Raw genomic sequence first — 14,845 nt, forward strand, 5'->3', positions numbered from 1 at the left:
GATGATCCTCTAGGCTGTGCTATTTAAAAGGGACAATTTTTAAATTTTTTTTTGCATTTTTTTATAAACATTACAGCATTACCTGGAAGTCCTGGTACACCTGGGGTTCCAGCAAAGCCTCTGTCTCCTTTTTCACCAGGTAATCCTGCAGCACCTATCCCAGGAGGGCCAGGAAAACCTCTTTCACCACGCACTCCAGGGAATCCAGGCTGGCCAGGGGGACCACGTTCTCCTTTCAAGCCAGCTGTACCCTAATTTTTAGAAATGGTGGGCAAGACAGAACACATCATCCTCTCTGAGTATTTTGCAACTGGGATTTAGCACAGGTATCTGCAATCTTGAAGAAAGTGCATTTTTTCTACTGAGTTCAATGAAACAGAACTAGGTCCCATGTGGAATAGCACATGGAAATCCCATCTAGCAATGCAGCTAACTGCAACATGTGGGCCATGTTTCCAGTAGAGGATCTGGGAGCAGAGATGAGCTCCACATTCAACTCCATATCCACATCAGCTGAACTCCATCAGTGCAAGATTTTGAAGCATTTGTTTCCACAAGAAGAGAAATGTGCTAGAACAGACTTAAATCTTGTCTTCACAATTTCTACTTGGATAACTGCATTTGTTCAATCATCTCCACATTATCAGCTAAATCATTCACGCTAGTTCTCACTATCAAGCTATGAGAAAGGCAGAAAGGAATAAAACTACTGTCCATGTCCGAACCTTTTCTCTATAGTCCTGAAAGTAACAAGCCATGCTGAAAGCATTTGAGTCAGATCACTTATTTGCAGGACATGTAAAAGAAGTGGTCTGAAAAACCTAGCTCTAAAATAGTCTGTTGTTGAAGAACTGTCTTCCTCACTTCCTCACATTTTCATTTCCAGTGAAAATGGAATAATCTTCTGAGGAAGAATGTACTACTTAAGGTAAGGAGTAAATGTAGAAAAATTAATGAGGCCAATAAATATAAAGCATGTATAGGGCACAAAAGCATGTGAATTCTGATCTGAAAGACAGAATGTACAGCACAGTAAGCAAACATAAATAAACACTCAGTATGACAATATGTAAACACAAAGAAACAAACATACCGCTACTCCTTTTGGACCCTGGGGACCTGGAAATCCATCTTTCCCTGGTCTTCCTTCTCTTCCAGGAATGCCTGGTTGTCCTGGGAAACCAGGATCTCCCTTTTCACCTTTCAGGATAGTATCATAAGTAAAATCTCCAGGTTCTCCTTTTGGTCCAGGGCTGCCGATAAGTCCTGGAGTGCCAGGGGGGCCCTGAAATTACAAAAATTCAGATGTCATCAGTTGCCCTACAAACCCTTCAAGTGACACAAAAGAAACCAAACCTCCAGAAATTGATGTGTAAATCCAAATTAAGGGAACCACCAGGTCATTGACTGAGGAGGTCAAATGAGAATATTTTCCAAGATACAGCAGTCCTGGAAGCAGAAAGCTTCTCCCTTGGGTAATTTATTAATTACATTCAGCAGATGTGAATACACGTGTTCCTTCATTATTAATATTCATCAAATTTGAACAGCTGACACAGTCAGTTGCTAACATCAGAATACTATGCACATGCTCAGAAAATAGTTTTGTAGCCTCTTCTGGAAAAAAAATTACCTACCTAGTGGTATACCTACAGGATTTCCAGAATTTCAATTTTTCCCCTAAATATTTTCTAGGACTTGAATGAACTTCTCTTATGGGAACAGTCTCTATAATTTCTAGTGACTCAGAGCTACTCATTAGGGTAGTAAAACACAAACTTCATGGGCAATGTCCATTATGTACAGCTCATGTGTGCCTTCTAACCTGAACAGAACATGGTCAATGGTAATCTTTTCATTAGCCTTGGAGTATTGTGAATCAAACTCTGATGCTCTGGCATGGCTGTAAGCAATGTCAGCTTGCAAGGCTGGCCTCTGTGTAGTTTTTCCAACTTAAATTATATGCTGGATCACCACCTGGCTGAACTTTGTGGAACAAAACAAGCTTAAAAGCACTCAGCAGCCAATCTGAATAAAGACATGAAGAGCACTTATGAGGCAACAAAAGTAAAATATAAAGGTGTGGCAAAACAGGTACCAAGAACAAATGCCAGGCAACAAAAAGCTTAAATACACTAGAATGTTTTTCATTTTTTCCCCACTGTTTCTTTCATGGATCTCATTGATATTACAGTACATTCAATCACTGGGTAATGCAATTTATTGTGGTGGTAATAGATAAGGAATTCATCTTAGTCAACTTTCATTGGCTGAATTCAGGCAACACAGCTTTATTTATACTCCAGGGAGAGAAACAGACTCCTTGAGTAATAAATTCATTCAAGTGGTTCATGTTTTTTACTTCTGAAGGTACCACTCTCTCACCCCTGGTGATAGAGGGAGCTTCATAACCCCAGTGTGTGATAAAGCCAGTGGACGAGAATGTCACTGAGAAGTTACATTGCCAGAAAGGATCAGCTGTAAGGAAATAGGCAGTTTTGGGGGAAGCTCTGGGAAGACTCAGTCTACTCAAACTAGGAATGGTGTCAAAACCCACATTATGCTACAGGAGTATGTATGCTGAAGTAGGTTTTCACAGCAAACCTCAGCGTCCATAGGGGTACTTAAATGGACTCTGACAAGGTCAAATGTAGTTGTGGTAGTACACTGCTCATCTAGGAGTCATTTGTGTTACTTTTTAGACAAGTGTTACACTCTATAGCAGTTCTGCTTCTGGCCTTACTCTGGAGAGTCATGTTGTTCTGCCTCAACATAATTTACAAATAATCTTATTACGATGCTATCCACTTTCACAGCTTTCATTTATTTCTTCAAAAGTATTTAACTTTCCTGTTTACTAATTGTGTATTACAGAACTGCAGGCACTTCCCAAAATCTTCATTAACAACCTGGATACAGGACTTGAAGGAATACTAAGTAAGTTTGCCAGTGACAATAAATTGGGAGGAGCTTTCCGCTCCCTTGAGGGCGGAAAGGCCCTGCAGAGACCTCAACAAATCAGAGAGATAGGCAACCACCAGCACAAGGGCAAGTGCCAGATTCTGCACCTGGGATGGGGCAATCCTAAATATGTGGATAAACCAGAAAATGAGAGGCTGCAGAGCAGTGCTGTGGGAAGGGACCTGGAGATCCTGGTCCAAGGCAAGTTGAACATGAGCCAGCAGTGCCCTGGCAGCCAGGAGGGCCAGCCCTGTCTGGGGGACATCAGGCCCAGCATGGCCAGCCAGGCAAGGGAGGGGATTGTCTCCTCTGCTCTGCTCTGGGATGGTCTCACCTTGAATACTGTTATCAGTGCCACAATATAAAAAAGACATTAAGCTACTGAGGAGCATCCAGAGGAAGACCACAAGGATAATGAAGAGTCTGCAGGGGAAGTCTTATAAGGAATGAATGGCTGATGTCACTTGATTTGTTCAACCTGGAGAGGAGACTGAGGGGAGACCTCAGATCAGTCTACAACTTCCTCATGAGGGGTCGAGGAGGGGCAGGCACTGATCTCATAACTCTTTTGAACAGTGACAGGACTTGAGGAAACACCATGAAGCTGAGTCAGAGGAGGTTTAGGTTATGTATCAGAAAAGGCTCCCCAGGGAAGTGGTCACAACAACAGCCTGACAGAGTTCAAGATGCATTTGGACAACTCTCTCAGGCACATGGTGTGATCCCATGTTTAGGATGTTCTTCAGAGGACCAGGAGTTGAACCCAATGATCCTGAAGTGCCCCTTCCACCTCAGCATTTTCCCTTATTCTGCGATTCAAAATTCAGCAGAACTGGCACAGTGTGCTGCATTAGATTGCTTACACTACACTAGATGGCGCTGTCTGCCTCTCAATATATTTGTACTCAACAGCAAAGCCTTATTGGAACCAGTCACAAGAAGGTCAGGGAATTCCTGCATCTGTTTCCTGAGAAATACTACTCTTTACCCAGCTCCACTGCTTAGCTTGCTCAGGCAAAAGGTCATTTGTCCTGCTGAGTTCTTACGATGGATAAACTCAGAAATATAATCAATATCTGACACCTCTTTTTTAGCTCTTACAGTTCAAATCCACTTCTTCCTACTTTATTTTATTAGGCATATTAACCCTAATTTTATGTATCGGTGTACTGGTTTGGATTTGTTTTATTTGTTTTATTTTAAACAGAACTGTTACGCAACCACACTGACACACTGATCATCACATGTTTTTTGATCACATGCCTAGCAGGACAGGCAATATTTGACAAGGCATTACTTACAGGTACCCCTGGAAGGCCATCAAGTCCAGGTAAGCCTCTGTCACCCTTGAAACCTGCTTGTCCTGGAAAACCTTTTCAGAGAGATAAAAATATGGCTTAATTTATTAAATGCTTTTACAAACAGCTCATTGTACGTGAATTCTTTGTGATCTCTATTAAAGTGTCTCATTCCATTCCCAGTTATACCAGCATAATGCTGCTAAAGCCAGTGAAAATGGCCTGATTCGTGCACTTGTGTTGCATGCCTGCGTTCGTAAACTTGGAAGTTGATGATTCATTTGACTTAGGAATGAATTTACCAATTCATGTAACCAATGCAGACTGGAAACTAACAAAACCACATTCATTTTTCTGAACAGTACTAGAACAAACATTAGGTATAATATAATTTTTGGCATGTGGCACTTCTCTCATATGGGAGCAAAAAGAATTTTTTTTTTTTTTTTTGTGCTACAGGAGGTAGATCTGCAATTGGAAAAAAAGTTATATGGGTCACTGTCAAGCCCACTATTTGCACATAGGCAAATGGTTCCCACATTATTTCTCACTGTGAAAATATTTGGGCCACAATTTGCAAAGATCCTTTATTGTGGCCAGTTTCTGCTTCTCCGGTAATTCTGGTTGATTTTATTGGAAATCTGGAATCAGGCTAAAAAAAGGACTATGCCACCCTCCTTTCATTAGTTCTTTCAATATTTTCACAAACAATTTGATTAGTTGGACAAAATGTAATTAATTTTATTATGTATGCTGCATTTTTTAGAATTTAGCCTACATAGCTCTTTCTTGGATAATTAAGGAGTTTTTACCTGCTGGACCTGGTGGCCCTTGTGGTCCTGGAAGTCCAGGAGGTCCTACTTTATCACACAAGGCACAGGCTTCACCTTTGTCACCTGAAAAAAGAAAACAACAAAGCACGTGAATAACAACAAAAAGATTCAAAACAACTGTAAGCAGGTGGATTCAGGGCAAATGTCGATTTAATATTTAAATAAATTGCTACTTCTAATTTCATGCTTCAAGGATAGAATATCAGCAAGCTGAAGTTCAAAATTCTTTAAAATTTTTTAAAGGAATGGCATGAAAATCAACCTAAGTCTTATCCTAGGGTTAATATTTAAGAGAATGGCTAAAGGTTGAGGAGGATCAAAAAGAAGACAAGAAATATTCAGTGGGTATAGAGAAAATAAAATTATTAAAGCAGAAAATGGATAACTTCTATAGTCACTGCAATTTTGCAAAAAAACAGTAAAGAGAATGAGACAAGAAAGGAGCAGGCACCATGTAAATGAGTGCAGCTCTTCATTTAGTCAATGCTGCTAAAACATGTGGTTGCCTGTCCTATTTACAAAACCTCACAGTTAGATCAGAAAAGACCTTTGCCATCATTGAGTCCACCCTATGACCAAACACCACACATCAATAGACCCTGGCACTCAGTGCCACATCCAGTCTTCTTTTAAACACCTCCAGGGATGGCGACTCCACCATCTCCCTGGGCAGCCCATTCCAATGCCCAATCATCCCTTCTGTGAAGGGATTCTACCTAAGGTTGTTTATAGGTGTTAAAATTTTATCTTCAATTATATTCATGGCAATGATTCATAAACCATTTTCATCCTCAACTCATCTGCCCCTCCCTAAATCTGCATCTCAGAATTCATGCCCTGCATTGCCTTGAACAGCTTAATTTGGGCTAATGTATAGGGCTATACCCAACCCTTTCTGCTCCTCTTGCAGCCCTGGGCCATCCTTTATCATTTCCCAACAATGAGAAGGCCAAGAGAAATTCCAATCACACAATACACAATATTATTCAATACACAATATCCTTCTTTATTCACCAGAGAGTCAAGAAACATCTTTCATGTCCATGAACTACTTAACTAACTTTAAGTAAACTTTCTCTGGATCCAGCCTAATTTGCTCAGCCTCCTCACAAACCCAAGCTCCTGGCTACTAACCATTAGAATACAATCACTTTAAAATATTATTACCTTTCTCTCCCATCTCTCCTGGAAATCCATCTCTTCCTGGAAGTCCAGGACTACCTGGTGCACCAGGTTCTCCCTGCTGGCACTGATCAATTCCATCTGAAATGAAATTGCAATAAAAATATTGTTTTGACAAGTGCAAGTTTCCATTATAGGGTTGAATTTATATCATACCTGAAATGTTAGCTATGAAAAGTGGTAACTCAGGATAGCATTTTACTCCTGTATTGGATTTACTTGAAAAAATTAACTGGGATTCTGTATTCTTATTCCATATGTACCACTTAAGAAACCCTGAGAGTAACAGAGAAAAGACAGGTTCTGCCACAATGAGTGTACAATAATTTCAACATAAAATCTATATTCATTTTAAGTTTGGGCTTGGAAAAGTATCACAGGTAAAAAACTGATTTTTTGACCTGAAGGAAATGGAAAGTATTGATGTTCTGAAGAAATTCATTAAGAATATTTTTTTGTACCCTGAATTCTCTTTTCAACATTTTAGGAAACTTCCTAGGTAAGAGCAGCTTGTCAACATCTATTTAATTTCTTCACACTGAGCGAGCTTCCTGAAAACAACAAACCTCACATGTTAGGATCTGAAATAGGTAACAAATGAGAATACTTATCAGGCTTGAAAAAAGAATATAAATAATGCTTGTTCTTTTTTGATGATATGATGCAGGATCTGACCCAATATAGCATGAGATCATTTTGGCTGAAGCCAGTAGTCAAAATGCTAATGTGAAGTTTGGAAAACAAGTTAAATGAAAAATAATTGCTTCCCATTATGTACTTGAAGAAGGCTAAAGAAGCATCTGGGGAAGGACCAGAGTTAAGCAATGACAATAATCTGTATGAAAAATAGGAATTGCTCTTATTTTTAGGAAAATGTAATATTTAGCCCTTTAATTCCATATTCTACATGCTGGATTTTGCACTGCTTCACTGTCAAACAGAGCAACAACCAGGCCATCTTCCCCTGTTTTTGAGCAAATTATCTTTGGTTTTGGAATTCCACAGAATAGCTTTAAAGTACCTTAACTACTGTAATAGGGATATCATTTCTTATTTTGAAATGATAATTTAACTCACAATGTCAGTATCACCTACAGCAAAAGTTTTCTATCAGAGTTAAAAGATTAGTTGTAAGGAACTATTTAGCATGGACCACTTCCATGTGTACTTGGTTATTGCTTCATTGCAGAGCAAAATCATTTTTTGTCTTTAAGATTTCTTTATCACAGTCTAATAAAACGTGTGTACTGTTGCTAACATTACTACTGATGGTATTATATACTTGTCACACCCTTACTGGCTTTTCATTTACTCCATAAAGCAAGTGTTTACCCCAGTCTAGTAGGTGGCATCCTTGCCTGTGTTTGAGGGGTTGGAACCAGATGATCTTTAAGGTTTCTTCCAACCCAAGTCTTTCTATGACCACATTCTCCTCTAAGATAATTTTATTTTAAAATAAAAACTTTTGGCAATCTAGTACCTCAAACTGCAGTTCTCATACCTGTTCGATCTGTTACACAGGCTGGTACTGCAGACTTGTAAACACTGAACAGCTATCTTTTTTGCTAAGAACAGTATTAGTATCTGCTAATTTTTTTAATTTAAAATATACAAATATCACTACATTGGCACAATCGGACATGAAACAAATTAATGTGAAATAAGATCAATTGTTTGGTTTTATTCTAAAAATTCACAGTGAATTTTGTAGAAATTTAGAAGTATTTATTTAGTACAGAATCCTTGTCCTTTCCCAGTAAGGAAACAAGGCTCCCTGCACTGTGCAACAGCTTTTATTTGGTTCATCAACAACTCAGATAAGTTTCTTCCATGACACAGGTGCATCCTGATAATAACTTCTATAATCTTGTCTCTTTTTTCTTTTTTTAATGTGTATTGTGAGTCTTCAATGTGAAAAGCAACTGAGGGCTTTACGTACCTGTTCTGCCTGGAGGTCCTGGTGGCCCAGGCAACCCAGGGGGACCTGGCAAACCATCTCTTCCAGGGATTCCAGGTGAAGGAAAGCCTGGAGAACCCTTTTCACCTTTTTCACCTCTCTCTCCAGGGACACCAGGTGATCCTACCCTGTCTGGAATTGGTCGACCTTTGGACAGAGTAAAACATACATGTAAAAATGACAAGTGAAGAGACAGCAACATTATCAACTTTATAACTTTCACAGGGTTTTAGAGAGAAATGGAGCAATGTTAGTGCAAAAGAAAAAAGGGACCATATTTTAATTATTGGTGATTTATACAAAATTGAGTTTGTATACTCACTACAGCTGAGAGAAACTCACTTCTCTTAGGTCTAGACACTCACTTCTCTAGGTTCTCTAGACAAGCACACCTCATCTGTATCAAGTGCTTTTCTGAGATTTAGTTGGACATACTTTTGCTGGGTAGTAAATAGTGGCAACACTGGAGTTAACTTAGCTATTCCATCTAGAAACTATTACACACTTCCTTACCTCATAACAAACCAAATCTAAAACACACCTAGAAAGAGAGGGCATGTCTGATAACTTCAAATAAACAAGTACTCAACAATGCTAGCAGATTTAAGGAATGCTAAAACCAAAACGGTTTCTGAGAATAATAAGTGAAAAACAGCCAATAAAGAGAAGCTGTTGCACAACTACCAAAAACCCCATTTAAGATCTCCTTTTAGCTATTTGTACAGTCACACAGGTCTTCATATTTTAATGACTTATTTCAGTTCACAGCTTATTACTACACTTGACCGCTAAAACATTTTGAGTCATCTGCAACACTGCAGGAAGATATGAAGTCACACAAAGCTCAATTTCTGTAGGGTAATTGCAGACTAAGAGCTATCATTACAGCCTGTGGAATATAGCAGCTTCCCCCTAAACTGTGAAATATTTCCTGGAAACTATCTGACCCTGGCTCACATTAATTTCTTATTTAGCTCACTGGCAACATAGAAAATGAAAGCAAGGAAGGTGATGGTAGTACCACTGCAGGATGTGTTAAGTGTGGGGTCTCCACGGATAATTTGCCTATTTTTTAAAAAGCAAATATCATGGTGTAGGTCAAACACATGTACACGTACTTATATGCATAAAAGCAGTGTTAACTTGGATGTGAAGATGTTAAGGCTCTGAAAAAAGCAGCATTTGTAGGCAAAAGAAATAATTTTTATTAGACCAAGTGACAAAGTCAAAAAAGCAGGAAGCCTTCAGGATTGACTTCAATTGAGTATTACTTCTTCCTTCAAACCTTGTTTTGTTATACTCCTACAAACACATACAGAGCTAAAGTGAGAGCAAGACAATGACCTACATATGAGTGTACACGGTCAGGTACGTGTGCACACACTCACACACATTCACATTTAACAACTCTTCTTGCCCAATGGTGTCATACTCTCTGGGCTGTCTCTGATGGACTATATGACATTTTCAATTTCAGCAGAAAGTTATCAGAGCAGAACAGAAAGAACAAGGTTGGATCACATCAGAGACATGAGAAAAGCAATCTAGAAGGGTCTTCAGGGATGATTAGATCCCTAGAAAGGTCAGTGCTTGGGTGTTCAGAAAGTCAGGCAGTAACTGAAAGCACCTAAGGAGACTATCCCTCAGGACTGTTCACACAACACATGACAAATGTGAAAAAATCAGTAGCCACAATTTCATACCTGGAAGTCCTGGGATTCCTTGTGCACCAGGGAAGCCTTTAGAAAGAGAAGGTTTCAATTAGGCAATGAATTCTGCAATGCCAGTGAAAGTGAACTTTCAGGAGATATAATTGAAATTCACATTCATGCATATTCACATTCTGAATCAATTTTGAAGCTAAATAATCTATATATATATTCAAGAAATACATTCAGAGAAAAGGTCCTGCTGTGTGCCAACTTCCCCAGTGATATTTTTCTTGAATTGGCTAAGGTCTGTAATTGGGAAAACGGGAAGGAAATGTTTGATTTTCACTGTTTACCAAAGACTTTTTTAAAATATGCAAGCCAATCTTAGGATAAAAAATTAGCTACTGAGTTTTACAAAGCAGTCTCAAAATTCTCTGCATTAATTACGTTCTTGTTGATTCTCTGTATTAATTACATCCTTATGTTCATGTTGATTTCCATACTTCTTAGATAATCTCACTGAATTATTTAACTGCCATAAAAACTGATTCCAGTTTATCATTTTTCATCTATAACTGAAAGGCAATCTTAGTTATGTTGAGAACCAGAAGTGTCCTACAAGCTACTACAAAATATAATTACTTGAAAACAATTAAATAACTGGAACATTACACTGTCATAAAGAGCTCCTGAGCAAAGACAGTAAAATTTTAATTTCCTTTAGCAAGAAAACTAAAAGGGTAACTCAATTAAAAAGAAAACACAAAATACATACCTTTTTCTCCTTTTTGACCTTTCAGTCCAGGCAAACCTGAAACTCCAGGGTCTCCTTTTTGACCAAAGGTATCTACTGGTCCAGCATCTATCATCTAAATCACAAGACAAAGACTAGAAACATACAACTGAGCCATCTTATCTCCCCCATCTTCATCTCATGCTACAGAGGCCATTTTAGTTTTATTGACAATTTTCAGCAGTTTTGATTATACTTGCAGTTTCAGCAAGTAAGAGGCTCATAGATGCTGAGGATTACCAGAGAAAATAAATATTTCCTATTCTACACAAATACCTTCACATCAACTGCAGGATTAAGTGGAGAGCTGTAATATCCATCTTCCTCAAGAAGAATGATGCCAGAAAATTTTAACACGGTATAAGCACTGATCCATTCAGTTTGTATTATCTTTTATTTTAAAATATTACGTTCTGCCTATTTTTGCTAACATTGATCTGAGCTCAATATTTACAATATTGATGCTAATATTTACAATACAATACTTAGGAAGTATCTACAATTTTTCAAACCAAATTAGCAGATGTTGGGAATTTGTTCCCATAACTGGGAAGCGCCACCATCTATTTGTTTTTGACTAGCCCCATTTTTTACCTGAAGTGTTAAAAAAATTATAAATTGCTCCCCTGGTTTCTTCTTGTGTCTAAGGACTGATTTCTGCTCATGACCTCACTGGACATTGGTCAGCAAGTGGTGAGCAATTGCACTGCGCACCACTTGTCTTCCTCAGGTTTTAGTCCTCTCTCTCTTCTTGTTATCTCCCTTTTCTTCATGATCATTACTACTACTACTACTATTAGTAACTTTATTTTTATTAATAATTCGTTCTTATCTCATGAATTTTACCTTTTTCCAATTCTCCTTCCCATCCCATGTTGAGGAGGGACAGTGAGTGAGTGAGCAGCTGTCTGGTGCTTAGTTCCCAGCTGGGGTTAAAACACAACTGTGAAACTGACAGATTTACTCTCTTGAACTGTCTTTTGGACACTGTGTAATGATTAGCAATGCTTATAATATTAACAGTCCAAAACACTTGAAATTCATATTCTTTGAACGTTCCTTTCCCAAATTTCAAACATACTTTAAAGAACTGCACTCAACTTTTGCTTCCATTAAGGAAAAACATGGACATTATTGAAGAGAACAAGATAAGACTGTACATAGTACCTCTTTTTTTCCTCATTGTTTGAGCACTTTGACAAAATTTAATTTAATTTAATTTTAAGTTTAAAATGAAATAAAAATTTATGTTACTTACTCTTCCTGGAGGTCCTGGATAACCTCGTTCCCCTTTATCACCCTAAACCAAAACAGAATTTATGTTTTAAATGCAGATCAGAATTTTTGCCAACAAAATCAGATTTCCTCAACAAATGAACACTTTGATATAGATTCAAACAACATCCACATGGTAAGTACCTGGAATGCTCTAATAACCAGCAGCAGTAATTAGTTTGCAAGCCTGTACTGGTTTGCACTATTTGAAAAGAAACTGGAGGTTTTAGGGAAGTACACTTACATCTATGCTGGCTGGACAAAAAGCTTGTGAAAATAAAGCCTGCATTAGTCAACACAGATAAGAGATCTGAACTGGGGATACCTACATTACCTTCATTTTGACTTCTAGTCTCTGAATGATGACATACAGCTTAGCAACATTCAATTAATATTGCTTTACATGCATTCATTGTTTTAATGCAATCAGTGAACACACTACAAAAGCTATTGACTCAGTCCATGTGAAGGGAAGCAAAAGCTGCTACTACTCACCTTTGTGCCAGGCTCCCCAGGTCGTCCTGGAATCCCAAACCCTCCAGGCAAACCCTGTGTGTAGAAGACAGTGAAACCAGAAGAGGCAGATATAGGTGGATTGTAGGGATGCATTTCCCACACCCAGCAAGTGTTTTCCATATAGGGAAAAGTTTAAGACTCACCCCTTAAGGTAAAGAACCCAGAAATCTCTTTGCAGTTCTGACAGTAATTGGCTCAGGGCCAAGAGAGAAGCATCTATTGGACCTTGTCACAGTTCTTCAAACCCTGTATCTCTCTCTATTGGCTGCAAGCCAAACTGTCCCTCTCAGAACATTCAGTATTTAGGGTGGGGCACAAAAGGAAATAGAAGGCTTTTTGGAGTGTCTTAGCAAGATGTTAGAGGTTTCTCAGACACCTGTACATGGCTAATTAATTTTAGCCACTTCTCTGCAAAGGCTGGACCCTCAGAGATTGATACATTTACAGGTGGCTCATTGCACTCTGGCCACGTGCTAACCTGTATCAGTGCATCTTACCTGTGGCAACAGCAGAGTTTAACAATTTTAAAAGCCACAAGTTCACTGAAAGCAACAACTTCAAATAAATAATTCAGAGGGCTAGAAGGTATCAACTATCTATAATACATGGACAGTTCTTTGTTTTGAATGTAAGAAACAGTACTGGAAATTAAGTAAAATACATACAGGTTCTCCTTTCAGTCCCGGATCACCATCTTTTCCAGGCTTTCCCTGTAAAACACCAAGTTCCACTCTGCTTTAACAGACAATCACATACATGTAATTTCTAAATACAGTGGGTGGAATACTAGAACAAAATTATCACTATTGCAGTGCATTAATCAAAGTGTGCTAATGCAGCTAACAGAGCACAGGGTAAAAATGGTTAATATGCCTAGTGCTTGTATTACCCAACACCCTCCAAGATGCCAAATCAAATAGAATTCTGCAAATCCATCCCTAGATTCAGAAATAACATAGATTTCCCTGTCACAGAGTCTTCAAGACAAAATATATCTACAGCACAGGAAACAGGAATCAGATCCATCTTTTTCCTACACAATAATCCCTTTCTATACTTTCTACTCTTCAGCTTCACAAGACATTTATGCATAGATATTCAGTGGTTCAGTTTCAGCAGAAGGCTTGGAGAGTAGCCCTGTATCAGACTGTGTGGTAACACAGTGGCAAATCCACTTTCTTCACACTGAAATTCAAATAATAAGGCAGATGATACACTATAAGTATCCGAGTACTCCCGAGTAAAATTACAACTATTAGACCACTATGTTAACCTACAGATGGGATAAGATTCCCCTGAAATAGTTAACAGTTACGTGATAAATGATCCAGATGGACAAACCTACTTTTCAGTATTTTCTCTTCCTCTGCACCATAAAAGGACTGGGACAACAGCTTGCAGCCTGATCCACTGGAGGCTGGCTTTCATTTGGTGTCCCCGTGCTTAGATTGTATGTGTAGCATAAGCAATATGAATTTGTCTCATAAACCCAAGGAAATAGATATTCAATATGCAAAGTAATAGTGCATGTAATTCAGTCTAAAAAATAATCCCATCAGTTTAGGTCAAAAAATTTTGTTTTAAACAATGCAATCAAAGGACAAAAATGATAGAACAAACATGAACAAGCCACCACCATTGAGATGTGCAGCTATGGTCTCTTATAATGAAGGGTTACCAGCAATTTTTAATGATTGATTAGAAGTATGATCTGCAAAGTCAAGAAAGCCTTCAAATATACACTGTGATCAGAATTAATCATATGGTTTAGTTTCATCAAACTAGAATATGAGATTGGAACATCTGTTCATCTTTCAAATCTTAGCTTAATTTCAGGAAGTAGCTATGATTTCCTGAACAATTATATATAAAGTATCTTAGGAACTTTGTTCAGGGAACTCTGCAAAACTGAAAACTATACTTTTGACAAATTCATGTTTTGGTTTCCTCAAAAAGTTCTAGGCTAACATGTCTCCATTCCACCAGCTTCAAGCCTTCATTTACAATAAGAGTAAAAAACATATATAATAGAAAAGATAATCCCATCACATAACTTTAATGAAAAGTTAATAGAATAACTGACTTTGAAGCATAGTAGAAAGGGAGATTTTCTTTTTTTCAGACTGAAGTAAAATCAAATGCCTATAGATGTGCTGGGCCTAACAGTTTACGAAGACCCACACCTTGGAAAACTTAGAATTACTCAGAATACTTTAGATACACTTGGATATGGAAAAAAAAGTATAATTTTGCTGCCTGCTCAGCTATGAAAGATACAGCATAACTCACAGAGAAGTTCTATGAACGAGACTATGATTTAGGTCAGATTAGACAAATATAACAGGCTTTACAGCCTCAAGCATCTACAGCCAGGCCAG

The 14,845-nt window shown here is 38.2% G+C and overlaps 1 protein-coding gene across 2 annotated transcripts in view; it reads right to left on the bottom strand.

Moving 5' to 3' along the window:
- COL4A1 (collagen type IV alpha 1 chain) overlaps positions 1-14,845 on the bottom strand; it is a 120,928-nt gene that overhangs the window by 31,026 nt on the left and 75,057 nt on the right. For both annotated transcript variants that reach the window (XM_083855133.1, XM_083855134.1), the window contains exons 16-26: positions 13,133-13,177; positions 12,447-12,500; positions 11,935-11,976; positions 10,659-10,752; positions 9,935-9,970; positions 8,214-8,378; positions 6,260-6,355; positions 5,072-5,155; positions 4,263-4,333; positions 1,094-1,285; positions 83-251 (exon numbers count right to left, since the gene is read on the bottom strand). In XM_083855133.1, coding sequence (XP_083711259.1) covers positions 83-251; positions 1,094-1,285; positions 4,263-4,333; positions 5,072-5,155; positions 6,260-6,355; positions 8,214-8,378; positions 9,935-9,970; positions 10,659-10,752; positions 11,935-11,976; positions 12,447-12,500; positions 13,133-13,177 — 1,048 coding nt within the window. The remainder of the gene's footprint in view (positions 1-82; positions 252-1,093; positions 1,286-4,262; positions 4,334-5,071; positions 5,156-6,259; positions 6,356-8,213; positions 8,379-9,934; positions 9,971-10,658; positions 10,753-11,934; positions 11,977-12,446; positions 12,501-13,132; positions 13,178-14,845) is intronic.

Source organism: Zosterops lateralis (genome assembly GCF_965231275.1).
Source record: "Zosterops lateralis genome assembly, chromosome: 2".
Classification (NCBI taxonomy): Eukaryota; Metazoa; Chordata; class Aves; order Passeriformes; family Zosteropidae; genus Zosterops; species Zosterops lateralis.